Source organism: Mus caroli, unplaced genomic scaffold, assembly GCF_978045245.1.
Source record: "Mus caroli unplaced genomic scaffold, Mus_caroli_1 scaffold_3, whole genome shotgun sequence".
Lineage (NCBI taxonomy): Eukaryota > Metazoa > Chordata > Mammalia > Rodentia > Muridae > Mus > Mus caroli.
This window is the reverse complement of record NW_028227258.1, coordinates 111948568-111962178: the sequence shown is the minus strand read 5'-3', so window position 1 is coordinate 111962178 and position 13611 is coordinate 111948568. Positions and strand designations below refer to the sequence as shown.

General features: G+C 40.3%; 1 protein-coding gene across 1 annotated transcript in view; it reads right to left on the bottom strand.

Annotated features, from left to right (window-relative positions):
- The window catches only part of Slc7a11 (solute carrier family 7 member 11), a 69071-nt gene that overhangs the window by 9870 nt on the left and 45590 nt on the right, over window positions 1-13611 (bottom strand). The window contains exons 7-8 of the mRNA XM_021158042.2: window positions 1994-2117; window positions 73-176 (exon numbers count right to left, since the gene is read on the bottom strand). Of these exons, the coding sequence (XP_021013701.1) occupies window positions 73-176; window positions 1994-2117 (228 nt within the window). The remainder of the gene's footprint in view (window positions 1-72; window positions 177-1993; window positions 2118-13611) is intronic.

Genomic DNA, 13611 nt, shown 5'->3' with positions numbered 1-13611 from the left:
TTAAAAGTTATCCTTATCACATCCAATCTCTAAAACAGAAATGTGTTTCTGAAAATACATGAACTCCCTCACCTGGAGACAGCGAACACACCACCGTTCATGGAGCCGAAGCAGGAGAGGGCAACAAAGATCGGGACTGCTAATGAGAATTTTCCCAGCAGCCGCTCAGAGAAGGTCTGAGGAAGGAAAGAACGGAGCAAATTAATGCTTTCCCCGAAAGTGGAATAAAATGAAACAATTTAGGCCAAACTTGCTCTTTGACTTTCTATTAGCCTGGTGCTACGTGAATGTTTTATTATCCTTCTTTTTCGTTAGGGTCAAACTGACTCCACAAGACAATCACCAGCAGCGGGTACCACGGCATTCCTTGTCTCAGACCTGTGGGCAAAGGTCTAAGCAGTCGCCTTCTCTGTCCCTCCAAAGCAACGATCTGTTTACTGACTCTTTATCAACTATCACCTCCGATAAGAGGAAGGGGCTCAGTTCGGAAATTCTACATTTAGAGACAGAAATTGTTCTGCACAATCCCAGAAAGCCACCTTTGTATGAAGAGGTATAGATACACACTGGCGAGTGTTACCGGTACTTGTTTCACATAGCAACCTCAGTGCGGGAGGATAAATCAAAACACTAGACAAGTTGACCATTTCATCACAGGAGTGAGCCACTCTGAAGGCTCTTTACTGGGTAAGCCCTACCAGCTGAACCTGTTTATGGAGTCAGCCCTCCCCCACCCTAGGAGGCCATCATTTCCTTCCAGGGTTTCCTGTAAAAGGCTAGAACAAAATTCCAATCCTGACAAGCGACAGAAAATATAAATAAATGAAATAAATGGTAGACAAAGTTCTAAGCTTTCTTCCTAGGCTGTCACAGGGGTAATCTTGCACATTTGTATAAAGGATGTTGTTTGTTGTTGTTATTGTTGTTGTTGTTAATATAGGATTTTTTTCCATTGTCCTTGATGCAGCTGGTGTTATGCAATTAACAGACCCCATTATGCTCTCCACAAATTAGTGCTGCCCTTTGCCTAGAAACGTGAGGCAACCGACCAGACACCCAGAAGCTTTGTCCATTTCACTGCCTGACAGCACTGCAGTGGACAAAGCCCTTTTCATGCTGTGACCTCAGACACTGGTTCACAGGACAGGAGATAACCATTCCCTGTGGGTGTTGCTGATAGGAAGTGATACCATGTGAAAAGGAACTGCCCCTTGGTGGATGGGAGTGTCACTGGATGTTGTTAAGTTTTCACCCTTCCTGGCTTTGAGTTAATGAGTGAATTCTTTCGAGTTAAAAATCTGAACAAACACAAGTATGTGTCTCAGAAAAAGCAGTCTCATGGCATGGTCTTTGGAAACAAATATAGTCCAAGTGTCAAATGCTTTGGAATGATATGCACGCAGCTCTTAGGGAGTTACAATGCACACTGGCATCTTCAAGTTTTATCAGAGCACCTCTTTAACATTTAATTGCTTAGTTGTTCCCAAATTTATAAATATCCCAATGTTGCTCTTCCAAGGTCATGCTACAAATAGATCAATAGTCATGGTCCTCCTGAAATTCCTAGAATGATACTTTGGGGAAAGGATTCAAGCGAACATTTGAAAAGTTTCTAACCAGAAATGAGAAGAGTGGGTGATACTTTGCACACTAAAACTTGCATTGATTTGCAATCAGCAACTCCACCTGTCCTTAGAAACATGTTGGGAAGATATTCCCTCTCTGTAAGACAGCCTTGATGGAGTTTTAGGCAGCTTTATATAAAAATGCTTTTTAGGGGATTTAAAATACCAAGGAAAACACATGGCAGAGGTTAGCTGTATGTTATAACACATATTAGTAAGGTGTGCTCTAAATCTTCAAAATATTATCATTCAGGCCAAGAGAAGATTACCAACTTCAAAACACTTTCTCCTGGAAGGAACCTCGATCAAGCTGCACGGACTCCTCATTAACCCGAATTCAAAGAGTCACGACTGTAATGTAGACTTACCACCGCCACAGCACTGGACTGCAGCAGCTCCTCCGCACTGATGGTGGTAAAATAGGCCACGTTTGTCAGTACGTAACCCACTGTGATGATAGCCATGGAGATGCAGATTGCAAGGGGGATGGTTCTGAAAGACACAAAGACATCACATGTGGGTCATCCCGCATTCTCTGCTACCAAAGCATACAGAAGACCAGTTGCAGGGATGGATGTCGCCACACCAGCCATGGCTTTGTTGGCACATGGAGGAACATTTTATCAGAACAGAGTACCCTTGCAACTTAATGAGATTCTGGGGGCGGGGCATTCTGTATCACTTGTCTATTGCTCTATCCCGTTCTCCCATTCTTTTTTGTTTGTTTGTTTGGTTTTTGTTTTTGTTTTTTGAGTCAGGGTTTCTCTGTATAGCCCTAGCTGTCCTGGAACTCACTCTATAGACCAGGCTGGCCTTGAACTCAGAAATCCGCCTGCCTCTACCTCCAGAGTGCTGGGATTTAAGGCATGCACCACCATGCCAGGCTGGTCTATCTTTACACCACAACTGTTACTGCCACACCATCCTCACAATCACCTGGAAGGCTTGTTAAATAAAGCACAGGCCACCTAGCCCATCCCTGGGTTTCCGATTTAATGGGATCAGCATCACTCCTGGGCACCTATGTGATCCTGATGCTGTTGACCTGAGGACCACCCGCCTTTCCATTATAAATCCACCCACCACACCGACAGCTTTTTAAAAGGGAGTCCTCCAAAGCATCTTTCACACTCAGGGTTTTCCCCTGAGGAGGATTGTGGTGCAAACAAGTAAGTTCAGAGTTTTGGAAGCAAGAGGGTGGGCTGTAGCCATCTTCCATAAAATGATGGCAATAAGAATTTTGTATGTAAGAGAAGTGTTCACAATAATGACTGTGCAGGGCCCTGCTGTGAGTTCAAAGGACTCTCAAGATCACGAGCATCTAATAAAGCAGCCGTGCAGATAATCCCATGAAATTAGAGGTGACACGCTGTGAAGTATGGACGACTGGACAGTGCTGACACTGTGTGGCCTCAAGAAGTACCCAGCACAAATGCAATCTTATATCTTCATTTAATGCAGCGGGAAAGCCAGGAAGCTACTGACCCTCATAATTTGATTCCATGTTACCGATACACATTACTTGCTTAACATAATCGCCTCTTCAGACCCTTTCCAGTTCAGGCAACTTAAACCCTCAACTCCCTGCACTAAAGCTGGCCAATATTTTTTTTTTTTTTTTTTTTTTGTAAAGCCATCCTGTTTATCATCCCTCATGGAGGCTTCACCCTGCAGGGTGCCACTAATGAAGACCTCAATATAATTTCTTCCAAGATGAAAATGCAGTACAGAACCAGGAGGGGAAAGGCATGGCCAACCTCCCTTGCCAAGCTAGATGTGTTTAACTCACTAAGTCCCAGCTCATTATACTGAATAGCAATATCCCCTGCTGAGAACAGGCTAAACCAGGCAGTCAGCAACTGCCATTCATTATGCTGCTTGCAGCCTGACACTTGCCCTGATCCCCAAAGCCTTCAGCCTTGACCTCTAAATCCTGGCATCCGAACATGAAAGCAGCAGATGTTCTCCGTCCCCAGTGTGAAGAGGGTCCTGTGGAATTTCCCCGTGAGCACTAGAACAGACCTTGCTAGCCGTAATTGATATGTGCTAAATTTAAATCAAAAGAAAAAAAAAAGTCACCAAGCCAATGAAATACAAGGCCATGGAACAATTAAAGATGAATTCTATGTCTCTGGAATGGATGACAAAGCAGAGGGGTAAGAAGGAAGACTAAGGACTTCCCATTCGTAGCCAGTTCACTGAATTATTTTGAACTTGGGATCTTTTCACTTGCATAGTAGCCCCACCTGGAGAGTAGGCACTTTCTGTAAAGAAATATGGATACACAGAGAAAGGGTAAAACAGACCCTCCATTTCTTTCAAGTACACGGTTGACTAAGGTATGTCAAGGTTCTATTAATAAAAGCTGAATTGGCCTTGCTCAGCACAGTGTGATGACTAACTTGTGCAAGAAAAAAAAAACACAATAATAAAAGTAAGATCACACTATATAATTCTGAAAAAATAACAGAGACATGCATGTGAAACTTGAGAGTACGGTCCTCCAGCATAGAACTGAGCCTCCTCCCCGAGTACCTTGAAGCCAGCCTCCATGCCTTTCTTGGGTGGAGTGGGCCTCAATGGGGCTTTCAGCATCTTAGCAGAGGGCAGGCTTAGCCAACCTAGCCTTCTAGGTTAGCCCTGCTTTCTCACTGTGCCACTACCAAACAAAGCAACAGCAGGTCCAGCCATTGGGCTGTTCCCCACCACCACCACCACCACCACCGCCGCCGCCCCCCAATACACACACAATGTTCTATTAAGCATTTTACATATCCGTCTCACTTTATCCTTGGAAATATAAGTGCTGTTTTATTTATGAAGAAATGAAGTCTTTGGGGTTTAAGCACCTGTCCAAGGATACCCAGGCTGGAAAGTAGAAGCGGGATTTGAATGTGTGCATGACCTAACTTGAAATCAAGGCATTTTAATCCTGAAGCATATACGGCTTCCTGAGCTCTACTAATGTTGGTGAAAAATTAAACCGTAGAATATTAAGTAAGCTGAAAAGGTTTTATCAAGAGTATATTTCTCACAGGATTGCTGTAAATGGAGGGAAAAAAATTAGAGTTTTTTTTTTTTTTAATCACATTTCTGTAGAGCTCAATTGGTAATGCCAGGAGAATGGTCTCTATTATTATTATTATTACTGTTGTTGTTGTTGTTGTTATTTAAAAGGAAAATGTTCACTTGATGAATTTCTCCAGATGTGTTTGTATATAAAAGGGAGAAGCATCAACATGCTTGTCAAATAAGTTGTAATGAGTTATTAAGAAAAGTGCTTTGGTAGCTCTCTGGGGGGTGGGGGGTGGGGTAATCACAGCACCTGAAATAAGAGTACAAAAATAGAAAGGTTGTGATCTGGAGCACACTATACCATGATTCTCTCTAATTAGTTCAAACAAAGCCACAGGAACTGGAGACACTGTGGCTCCAGAGTCACTTGCATTGCTGATTGTCCTCAGGTTCCTTTCCACTTTGTGGGAAGAGGTGGGGGTGGGGCAGATTTTTGTGGTTGCCTTGGCATAAATAGCATCCTTCACAAAGGCGAGCAGCTGACCTATCAGGGCTGGGCACCGTGTGGTTAAGTCCTGGTTACAAGTATCAAAGCACAAGAACCACTGGGTGAGCCGATAAAAGCTATTAGGCCACGTCAGAGCGATCTTCCTGGAGGCTTTAGATGCAGAGGGCAGATAAGCGTGGTTAGAAACCCAAGAGGAAGGCCAGCAGCACAGGAAACGAAATTGATTAGAGGAAAGAGAGGAGAGGCCGTGGATATATCAAAGCTTCTAAATTACTGAGAGTTGGCCATCAGTCCTAAACAGCAGCTTCAGCGTTGTGGTAAGTTTGAACAGCGCGCATCTGTTAGCCCTCCGCTCTCTCAGGTATTCCAACATGTCAATGATGAACAAAACACAAGTCTACTGAGGAGAGTTCCTTTATCCTCAAGAGCCTTCCACCATCACGTATGCTTTTTTCCGATCAACAGGCAATAAGTATGTGTACCTGATATTTTTATTAGTTGAAAATTGTCTTCAAAAACATCTTAGTCTCCCCACTGCTTAATTTAAATCAGCATCTCTAGCCAGGCTGACACACCCAGTAAAATGTTTCATTCTTTGACGCTACTGACCTGGAACTCTGAAATGACTGCTCGGGAGCTCCTTTCCATTTCTGGTTGTTATGGGTGATGGCTCACTTTTCAAAGATGATGGGTAGAGATTTCATCTTTTAGAAATCTGTATAGCCTCCACTCGCCGCACCCCCCCCAAACAAAGACCATTGATATTGAAGTGGAAGTGCGGCATTTCAGATCTATGTGGAGTGATACATAAAAATAAATAAAATTCACAACTGTAGGAGTTAACTTCTATATTCTTCTGGGCAGAGAAGCCAAGGCTCACAGAGTTCAGTGACATGGAACAAGGTCACAGAAGCAGTGAGTGGAGAGCTGGAAGCTAAACCCAGCCCTCTTGGCGCTTCAAACAACATTTGTGGCAATGATATCTGGTGCATAGTGCATTTTATGTCAACTTCAAGGTCCATAGATACATATGTTTCATATAACTGAGACATCACATGCCTGTGTCTGTGACTACGAACCAACTGTCACCTACCACATGTGGAGAAGCTCTTAAGTATGTTGTGCTTAAGCTCCAGGGAGAATGTTTCCAGGAGTTCAATTTAACCAGGAGCTATTGCTGTAAAATCAGAATGAGTAAACCTCACTTGACTCTTTAGCGGTCAAAGAAACATCAAAGTTAAGGAAGGTTTGCTACTCAGATAACCAGAGTAGTGTCCTGATCACATGAATTTAGGATGGTCCAAGGTTGTTTCATAACACAAACAAAGTCTTCCAAGACTGTTATGAATCAAGTCTGCTATCTCTGCCACAAGGACCTAGAACTCAGTGTCCTCGAGGGATGCACTCTTCTGTTTGAGTTGTATAACTGGACATGATGGCAAACAATTAGTCATTTAAAAAACAAACAAACATAAAAAAAAAAAATCCACCCACCTACTCTCCCATGCTCTGGAACTTTCTACGTGGTTCATGTTTCAACTTTCTATTTAATATTTCAACACATAAATTTGGCATTCACCAAAAGAAATTAAAAAAAAAAAACATCATGAATGATCAAAAAGAGCAAAAAAAAATAGCAAACTTTTTATGTGAAATAAATAAATAACAACTAGTATTTCTCAAGGATGTTTAAAAGTCTGCTGAAAAAGTGAAAAATGGGAGACTTGGCTCTTATGTAATTAAATGCGGCAATGCTTTATTGCAATATAAAGTATTTATAATCATATTAAGTACCTTCCAATTCTAACTATTTATTTTAGAGACATACTTGTTTCAGATTTTCTGTATACTGACCCTGCAGGGTCTTTCAAAGATTTATATGATTTTTTTTCCTCAGATTTAACCAAGAAATAATTCAAACATCATTACCTCTCTCATTTAGACTCACCAACTTACTTTTTATAGAGTTATCATATATTTTATTATCACTGCTATTAATTTTTTTAATTCTTCAGACTTTAGTCCTGTATTACAGATCAAATGTTAATGAGTTTAAAAAGCTTTATGGGCACATCTTACATGTTCTGAGTCTTAGTCATAGCAATATCTTAAGCAACCCCTCGATGTTGGATTGCCTAATATGTCTATGTCTAATATGTCCTCACACTCTTAGCAAGGGGGGGCAATTATAACTGTCATTGACCATTTCCCAATGTTTGAGTTCATATGCATCTCCTACTTTTTGTTTTCAGTGATTTTTGCCTCGTTAATATTTAGTGTAGTATGGCTACATCTCTAGTTATCCATTAAGCACGGGAATGGGCTATTAAAAGATAAAAAAAGAAACACATTTGGGTAGATGTAGCAAACTACTGAGACAATGCAATTTGACAGCTAAAAAAAAAAAAAAAAAAAAAACCTATCAAGAAGAAAATACCAGATGAACCTGCTTAATGTTCTTAAAGGATTCATGTTCACGCCTAATGACCATTTCTGGATCACAGTTGAACACACCGACACAAGAAGCACATTGTGACAAAAGAACAGACAAAGATACCAAGGAGTTCAAGCCTATGTGTCCCCGACTGCTTGTGGAGCATGGGGACACTATATGTAGTTGTGCTGAGACACTCCAAAGCCAGTCATTATCTCATCTAAGCCTCACTGTTCGTTCTCTGCATCCACAGAAGAAGTCCATAAACAGAAAGAAAAAACAGAGACCTGGAAGGCAACCTGAGGCATTAAACAGGCATGGATTAAGACTGGAAGGCCACAAGAGGCTCAGGAGAAAGAACACATATGGGAATGTATAATGGGGAGCACAGAAAAAGAACAAAGAAAGGGGGATATAAAGGATCAAGTTTTCCCCCAAACCTCACAGAACAAATGAAGGAAAATGCAAACTTATGACTCAAAAATACAGGGTAATAAGCAATCACAAACATAAATATAAGCATTTTATCCCGTAAATACTTTATTTCTTGCCTACTCCCAGAATAAATTCATGACTAAATAAAATTATACAGCAAAGTGTAGAGTGAGCATAAATTTTCATTTGCTTCCACTTTATACAATCTCAAAAACTTTGCATTATGTGCATCTCATTTTTCCTCATTTTCTGAAGATTTAGTGTGTGTCCTCTGGATGCATTATAGTTATCTATATTTATCGTGAACAAACACAAGCATATTTTAGGCAAGTTCTAGTTTATAAAGACAAAACTGGCTTTAAATTAAATGCTTGCAATTAAATCATAGGATGAAATATCTTAATAGCAATAAATTGAATTCCACAGTAGTGGCTAGTTCTTATTTTTACTATGATGCACATATAATATTCCCCCTTAAAATTCCATTAGTTTCCTCATGATTTGAGGCAAAGTGCATTGAGGTTCCCATGAAGTACTTTTTACCATGGTGTTACTGAAAGTCAGATTTATGGGCAGGGCACGTAACTACACACTAGTTTGTGTTCCTCTTTCAAAACTGCATTATTACTGATAAGTAGCTATCCAGAGAAGAGCCCCCAGGCTTCCTCATGTTAGGAAGGAATGTGACTCATTTTTAACAGTGGGGTTTGAGTGGATGAATGAGTTAGAAGCTGAGATGGCTTATTGCCCTAGCTGAGATCTACCCTAAGATTTCTATGTTATTTGATGCTCTGTCAATGTAAGAAACTCCCCCAGAGAATCAGTATTTGAAGAGATGAGCATCCTCTGTCTCACAGTTTTGGAGATTTCAGTGTATAATCACCTGACCCTGTTGGCAATGGCTGTCACAAGGCGGCACTTTATGGCTGGAGTGTGTAATGGGATTAATCCTTTCCTCTCAAGTCATGGCCAAAAAACAAAGCTGAGATAAGAGAAGGAAACAAGGTCCCATAATCTCCTGCAATAATAACCTTTCATTGACCCAAAGATCTCCAGGGTTCCTCCCAGATAAAGACCTCCAGTAAGACTGGGGGTGCACTAAGAGGAGATGGAAATTCCATCCTAAAGAGAAGCTCATTAAGACTCATAAATAAAACAACTCAAAAACTTTAGGAAGTCTCTCCTCCATATACATTCGGTGAGGACAATCTCGGGCCTATCTGCTGCCTATAAGAGATGGAGACCAGCTGAGCAGCCTGGAAGGGACACCATCCAGCCTGCAGATTGTGTAATGCGCTTCAGGCTCTCAGCCTTTGTGAAAACCCTGTGATAGGTTGTAGTGCCACGGTAGTCTATGTGTCATTTCTGCTCCTGTAGGTGGCTCCCCACCCATATTCCTGTAAGTAACGCCAGTAAATTCATTGGTTCATCAACTTGGACTCTGGGAGTATCCTTACTTTAGCCTAATGTCAGTTCTCTCCATTTGTTCACTTCTCCCCAGGATTAGTGTCAAACAATAAGGCCTCACCTCTTAATCATTGTATCACCTCCTAATACAACCACACTTGGACCAAGACTTCATTCCCCGCCCCTGGGTGGGGTGTGGAGGTAATGTAGCAAGACTATTTCCTGAGGAAGCCATACCATGGGAGAACATCTGAACTGCAGAATTAACATAGACAAAAGCCTACCAGGGAGCCAGACATACCCAAAATGGAATGTTAAAAGATTTAAGAAGTAACCTTTTGTTGGTTTAAAGACAACCAGTAGGTTGACTGTTGGTCCAACAAACATTAAACTTAAAGAATCAAAGCATAAGAGGCTTCCTTTGTATGGATTTCTTTCTCTATATTTATAGATTTTAATTAGGTTACATAAGACTAAAACCATGACCTCATTAAGTAGTATTATATATTTAGTTTACAACAGCTGAGCAAATGATATAAAAATCTTCATAGCCTAAATGACAATGTCAAATAAAAATGGATATTTGTCTGATAAAGATAGAGAAAATAAATCATTATTCAAACTTCCCAGAAACAGCCAAGGCACATCTTATTGTTTATGATTTCAAAGCAAGACAAAATATTGTGAACTGCTGAAAAATGTTACTAATCTAACAAAGAGAAAAAACACAATTACCCACTTTTATCCTCAATGACACAAAATGATATAAACTCCAATGCTAAAAGCAAAGTGGTTTATACTGAGTTTGCCCACTGTTGATGGTATATGCAAATTGGTGACAAAATTCCATCAGGCTGAACTGTACACTTAGTATAAACTGACAATGTGCCACACAAGTAAACCAGGCTAATCACATATCTGACAAATAATGAGAAATGGGGCAGATAAACATGCAGCCTTTCAGCTTTACAAAGGAATGCTTCTTCCTCCAAACTTGGCTCCAATATCTCTGGCCAATGACATCAGATCAAATTAACAATCCTTTAAATTTTCATGTCTGATAGGCAAATGACAATTGGTTTTCAAATTGGATCTCTAGGAATCAGACTAGAATGCAGACAGTGGACAGTGGTGGAACACCAAGGCACTTCAACCAAGTACATCTTCGTTTCTTCTTTTAATGCAGAACCAACTTGTTAAAAATGATGTGATCCAGAATTTTTAAGTAATTTTTAAAATTATGGCCCAAGAAATTTCCTTTATGCCTTAGTTAACATTTGGGGCTCAACTGTCGCTTTCTAACATACAGCTTAAATGTATAAATTCATTTTTAAAAGTGCCTATATATGGATAATTACATAATCAGTATATTTCTGACCCTATAAAGTTGGAAATAATTTTAATAGTATAGTAATTGAGGAAAAAACAATCCTAGTAGCTAAAGCTAATCTTAGCAAGAAAAGCATAAAGTGGACTAAGGAGTCAATAGCCATGGTCTAGCTTTAGACAAAGTGGCAAATCCCCTGTTGCAGCGCACATGACATAGCAGTTCAGGGAAAGGAGGTAAAGAGAAAAAAATAGAGTTGATGGGCTAAGCACCCTGCCAGTCTGGAAAGATAATATGTCATTGTCGAGCAAAGAAGGAAGGAGACTCCTAGCTAGGACGGTTGACGGCTGCCTGAAAAGGTCACAGAGGCCCACGGAATGACAGAGCCTGGTCACACCCTCCCTCTCCTCTTCTCAAGCTGTCCATCTGTGAAGATTCATATTCCCAGAGAAGTGGAATGCTAAAAGCAAAACCTTTTGGGAACCATGCTTTCATGCAGCCAGCTTATATTTACTAATGTCTTTTCTTAGACCACAGTTTTACAGGCAAAGCCCTCATGGAAGGAATAACACTATACCAAGGTAAAGACACTATCCGATGACTCAGTGATTACATGACCCAAGGGAAACAGAGAGAGTGCATGTGGCCATTGAGCCTTCATGTCCCTTCTCTTCTGTAATTTCTCCCAGCTCATTCCCCACATCTCAAGAACTAAATATTTCTATACATACAATGCCAATGTAAATAAATTGGGGGAGTTTTAAATTTCATTCCAAGTCTGACTTTGATATTTGTTCTAACCTGATTTCATGGCATCGTTAAAAGCCTCTATGTTACAGCATGAAAGCTGGGTCTCATCAGGCAGAAATACAGGATGTTGGATTGAGGGGCTTTAGCGACCACTCCCTGGAATGTTTGTCCCTTCACAGTTTTGAAAAAAAAAAATCCCAGAAGATTCTCTGAGGCAGTGAGGTTCTTGCTCTTATTCTAGAGCACCAGATATAGATTTGCCTCTGCTTTTCCTTCCGGAGGACAGAACAGGCACCAACTTAACAATCTCCTTTGTCCTCTAAAGATATGAGGCTGTCTTCAGCACATCATTACCATGTCAAAGTGTGAGCCTGACTTAAAGAAAAATGAGCGTCACAGAAGGTAATTTAGTGGATAAGTGAGATATCCACCCTCATATCGCCTGTGATGGAATCGGAAGTTTATGTCCGACACCAACATCAACATTTGTGGGGTCTTCATAAGTCACTGTATTTTATAACTTTGGCATTTGTCAGAACTCCATTGTGTCCATCATTATCACCTGAAATTCAAGAGAGCAGGCACAGCAATATCATAAAGGTAAATGCCAACTGTATTTAGCAAGTTCACTGAGAGCATTTGACCAATGCTTGTCAAATATCTTCTACCAGCTAGCTGTAAGTAAAGTGATTAATATACCAAATGTACAGAAATTCTCTAATCAGTGAAATTCAAAATTCAGACAGCACCAGGTCATCTTCTTAGAAGACTATTTATCTGAGATTTCCTTGTTCTAGTAGGTCTTAGGTCAAAATGTTCCCCCTCAGAGAACTCTCCACTCCTTTTCTAAGTACGTCTCAGAACAGTGTGTACAAGTCTTTATTTATGAATACACAACAAACTACACAGAGAAAGTAAGTGTTCCCTGGCATTCAAAAGCTCCCCAAGGATTTTCTCTAATAAAAATATGTTTGAAGGATGTTTTCAGGATTGTCTGTCCCTCTCAAGTATAACTAATTTTATGATTTTGTATGTGTATATTTGTGAGTGGTTATACACATGTCTATGGGTGACTACATGTGTGTGCACTTGTATGTAGGGACCAGATGACAATCTTGGATAGGCATCTTCCACCTTCTATTTGATATGGGGTCTCTATTAGCTTGGAACTTCTCCAAGTACCCAGCCAGCTGTCAGAGATCTATTTGTCTCTCACCATCTTAAAGAACATGACACTATCCTGTTTTGTTTGGCTAATTGGTTGGTTGGTTGGTTGGGCTGTTTTTGTTTGTGTGTTTGGTTGGTTGGTTGGTCAATTTGACAGATACAAGGTAGAGTTATCTGCAAAGGTGAATGCCAATCAAGAAAACATCCCTGTGAGATTGCCTGTAGACAAGCTTGTGGGAACATTTTATCAATTGCTAAATGATGTGGGAGGACCTAGAAAGTTGTGTGTAATTTCATCCCTACGCGTGTAGTCCTATGCTATATAAGAAGCTACAAGGCATTTGCATAAAAACAGAAATGTTGATCAGTGAGGTAGAAGCAAAGGTCAAGAATAAACCCAAGCATCTATAGACACTTGATTTTTTTTTAACAAAGAAGCCAAAATCATACAATGGAAAAAGAAAGCAACTTTAACAGATGCTGCTAGTCTAACTGTATATTTGCATGCAAATAGATCCATATTCATCACCCTGCACAAAGTCCACGGGGATCCAAGACTGCAACATACACAAAACCAGATACACTAAATCTCATAGATGAAAAAGTGAGGAACCGCTTGGAAAGCTTTGGCACAGGAGACAACTTCTTGAACAGAATACCAACAGCTCAGGCACTAAGGTCAACAATTAATAAATGGGACCTCATGAAACTGAAAACTTCTGTAAGACAAAGGATACTATCAATAAAAAAAAAACGACAGCCTACAGAATAGAAAAAGATCATCCACAGTCCTACATTTGACAGAGGGCTAATATCCAAAAATGCATAAAGAACTGAAGAAATTAGATACCAGCAAACCAAATAACCTGATTAAAAATGGGGTACAGAGCTAAACAGAATTCTCAACAAAGAAATCTCAAGTACTTTACAAAATGTTCAGCAT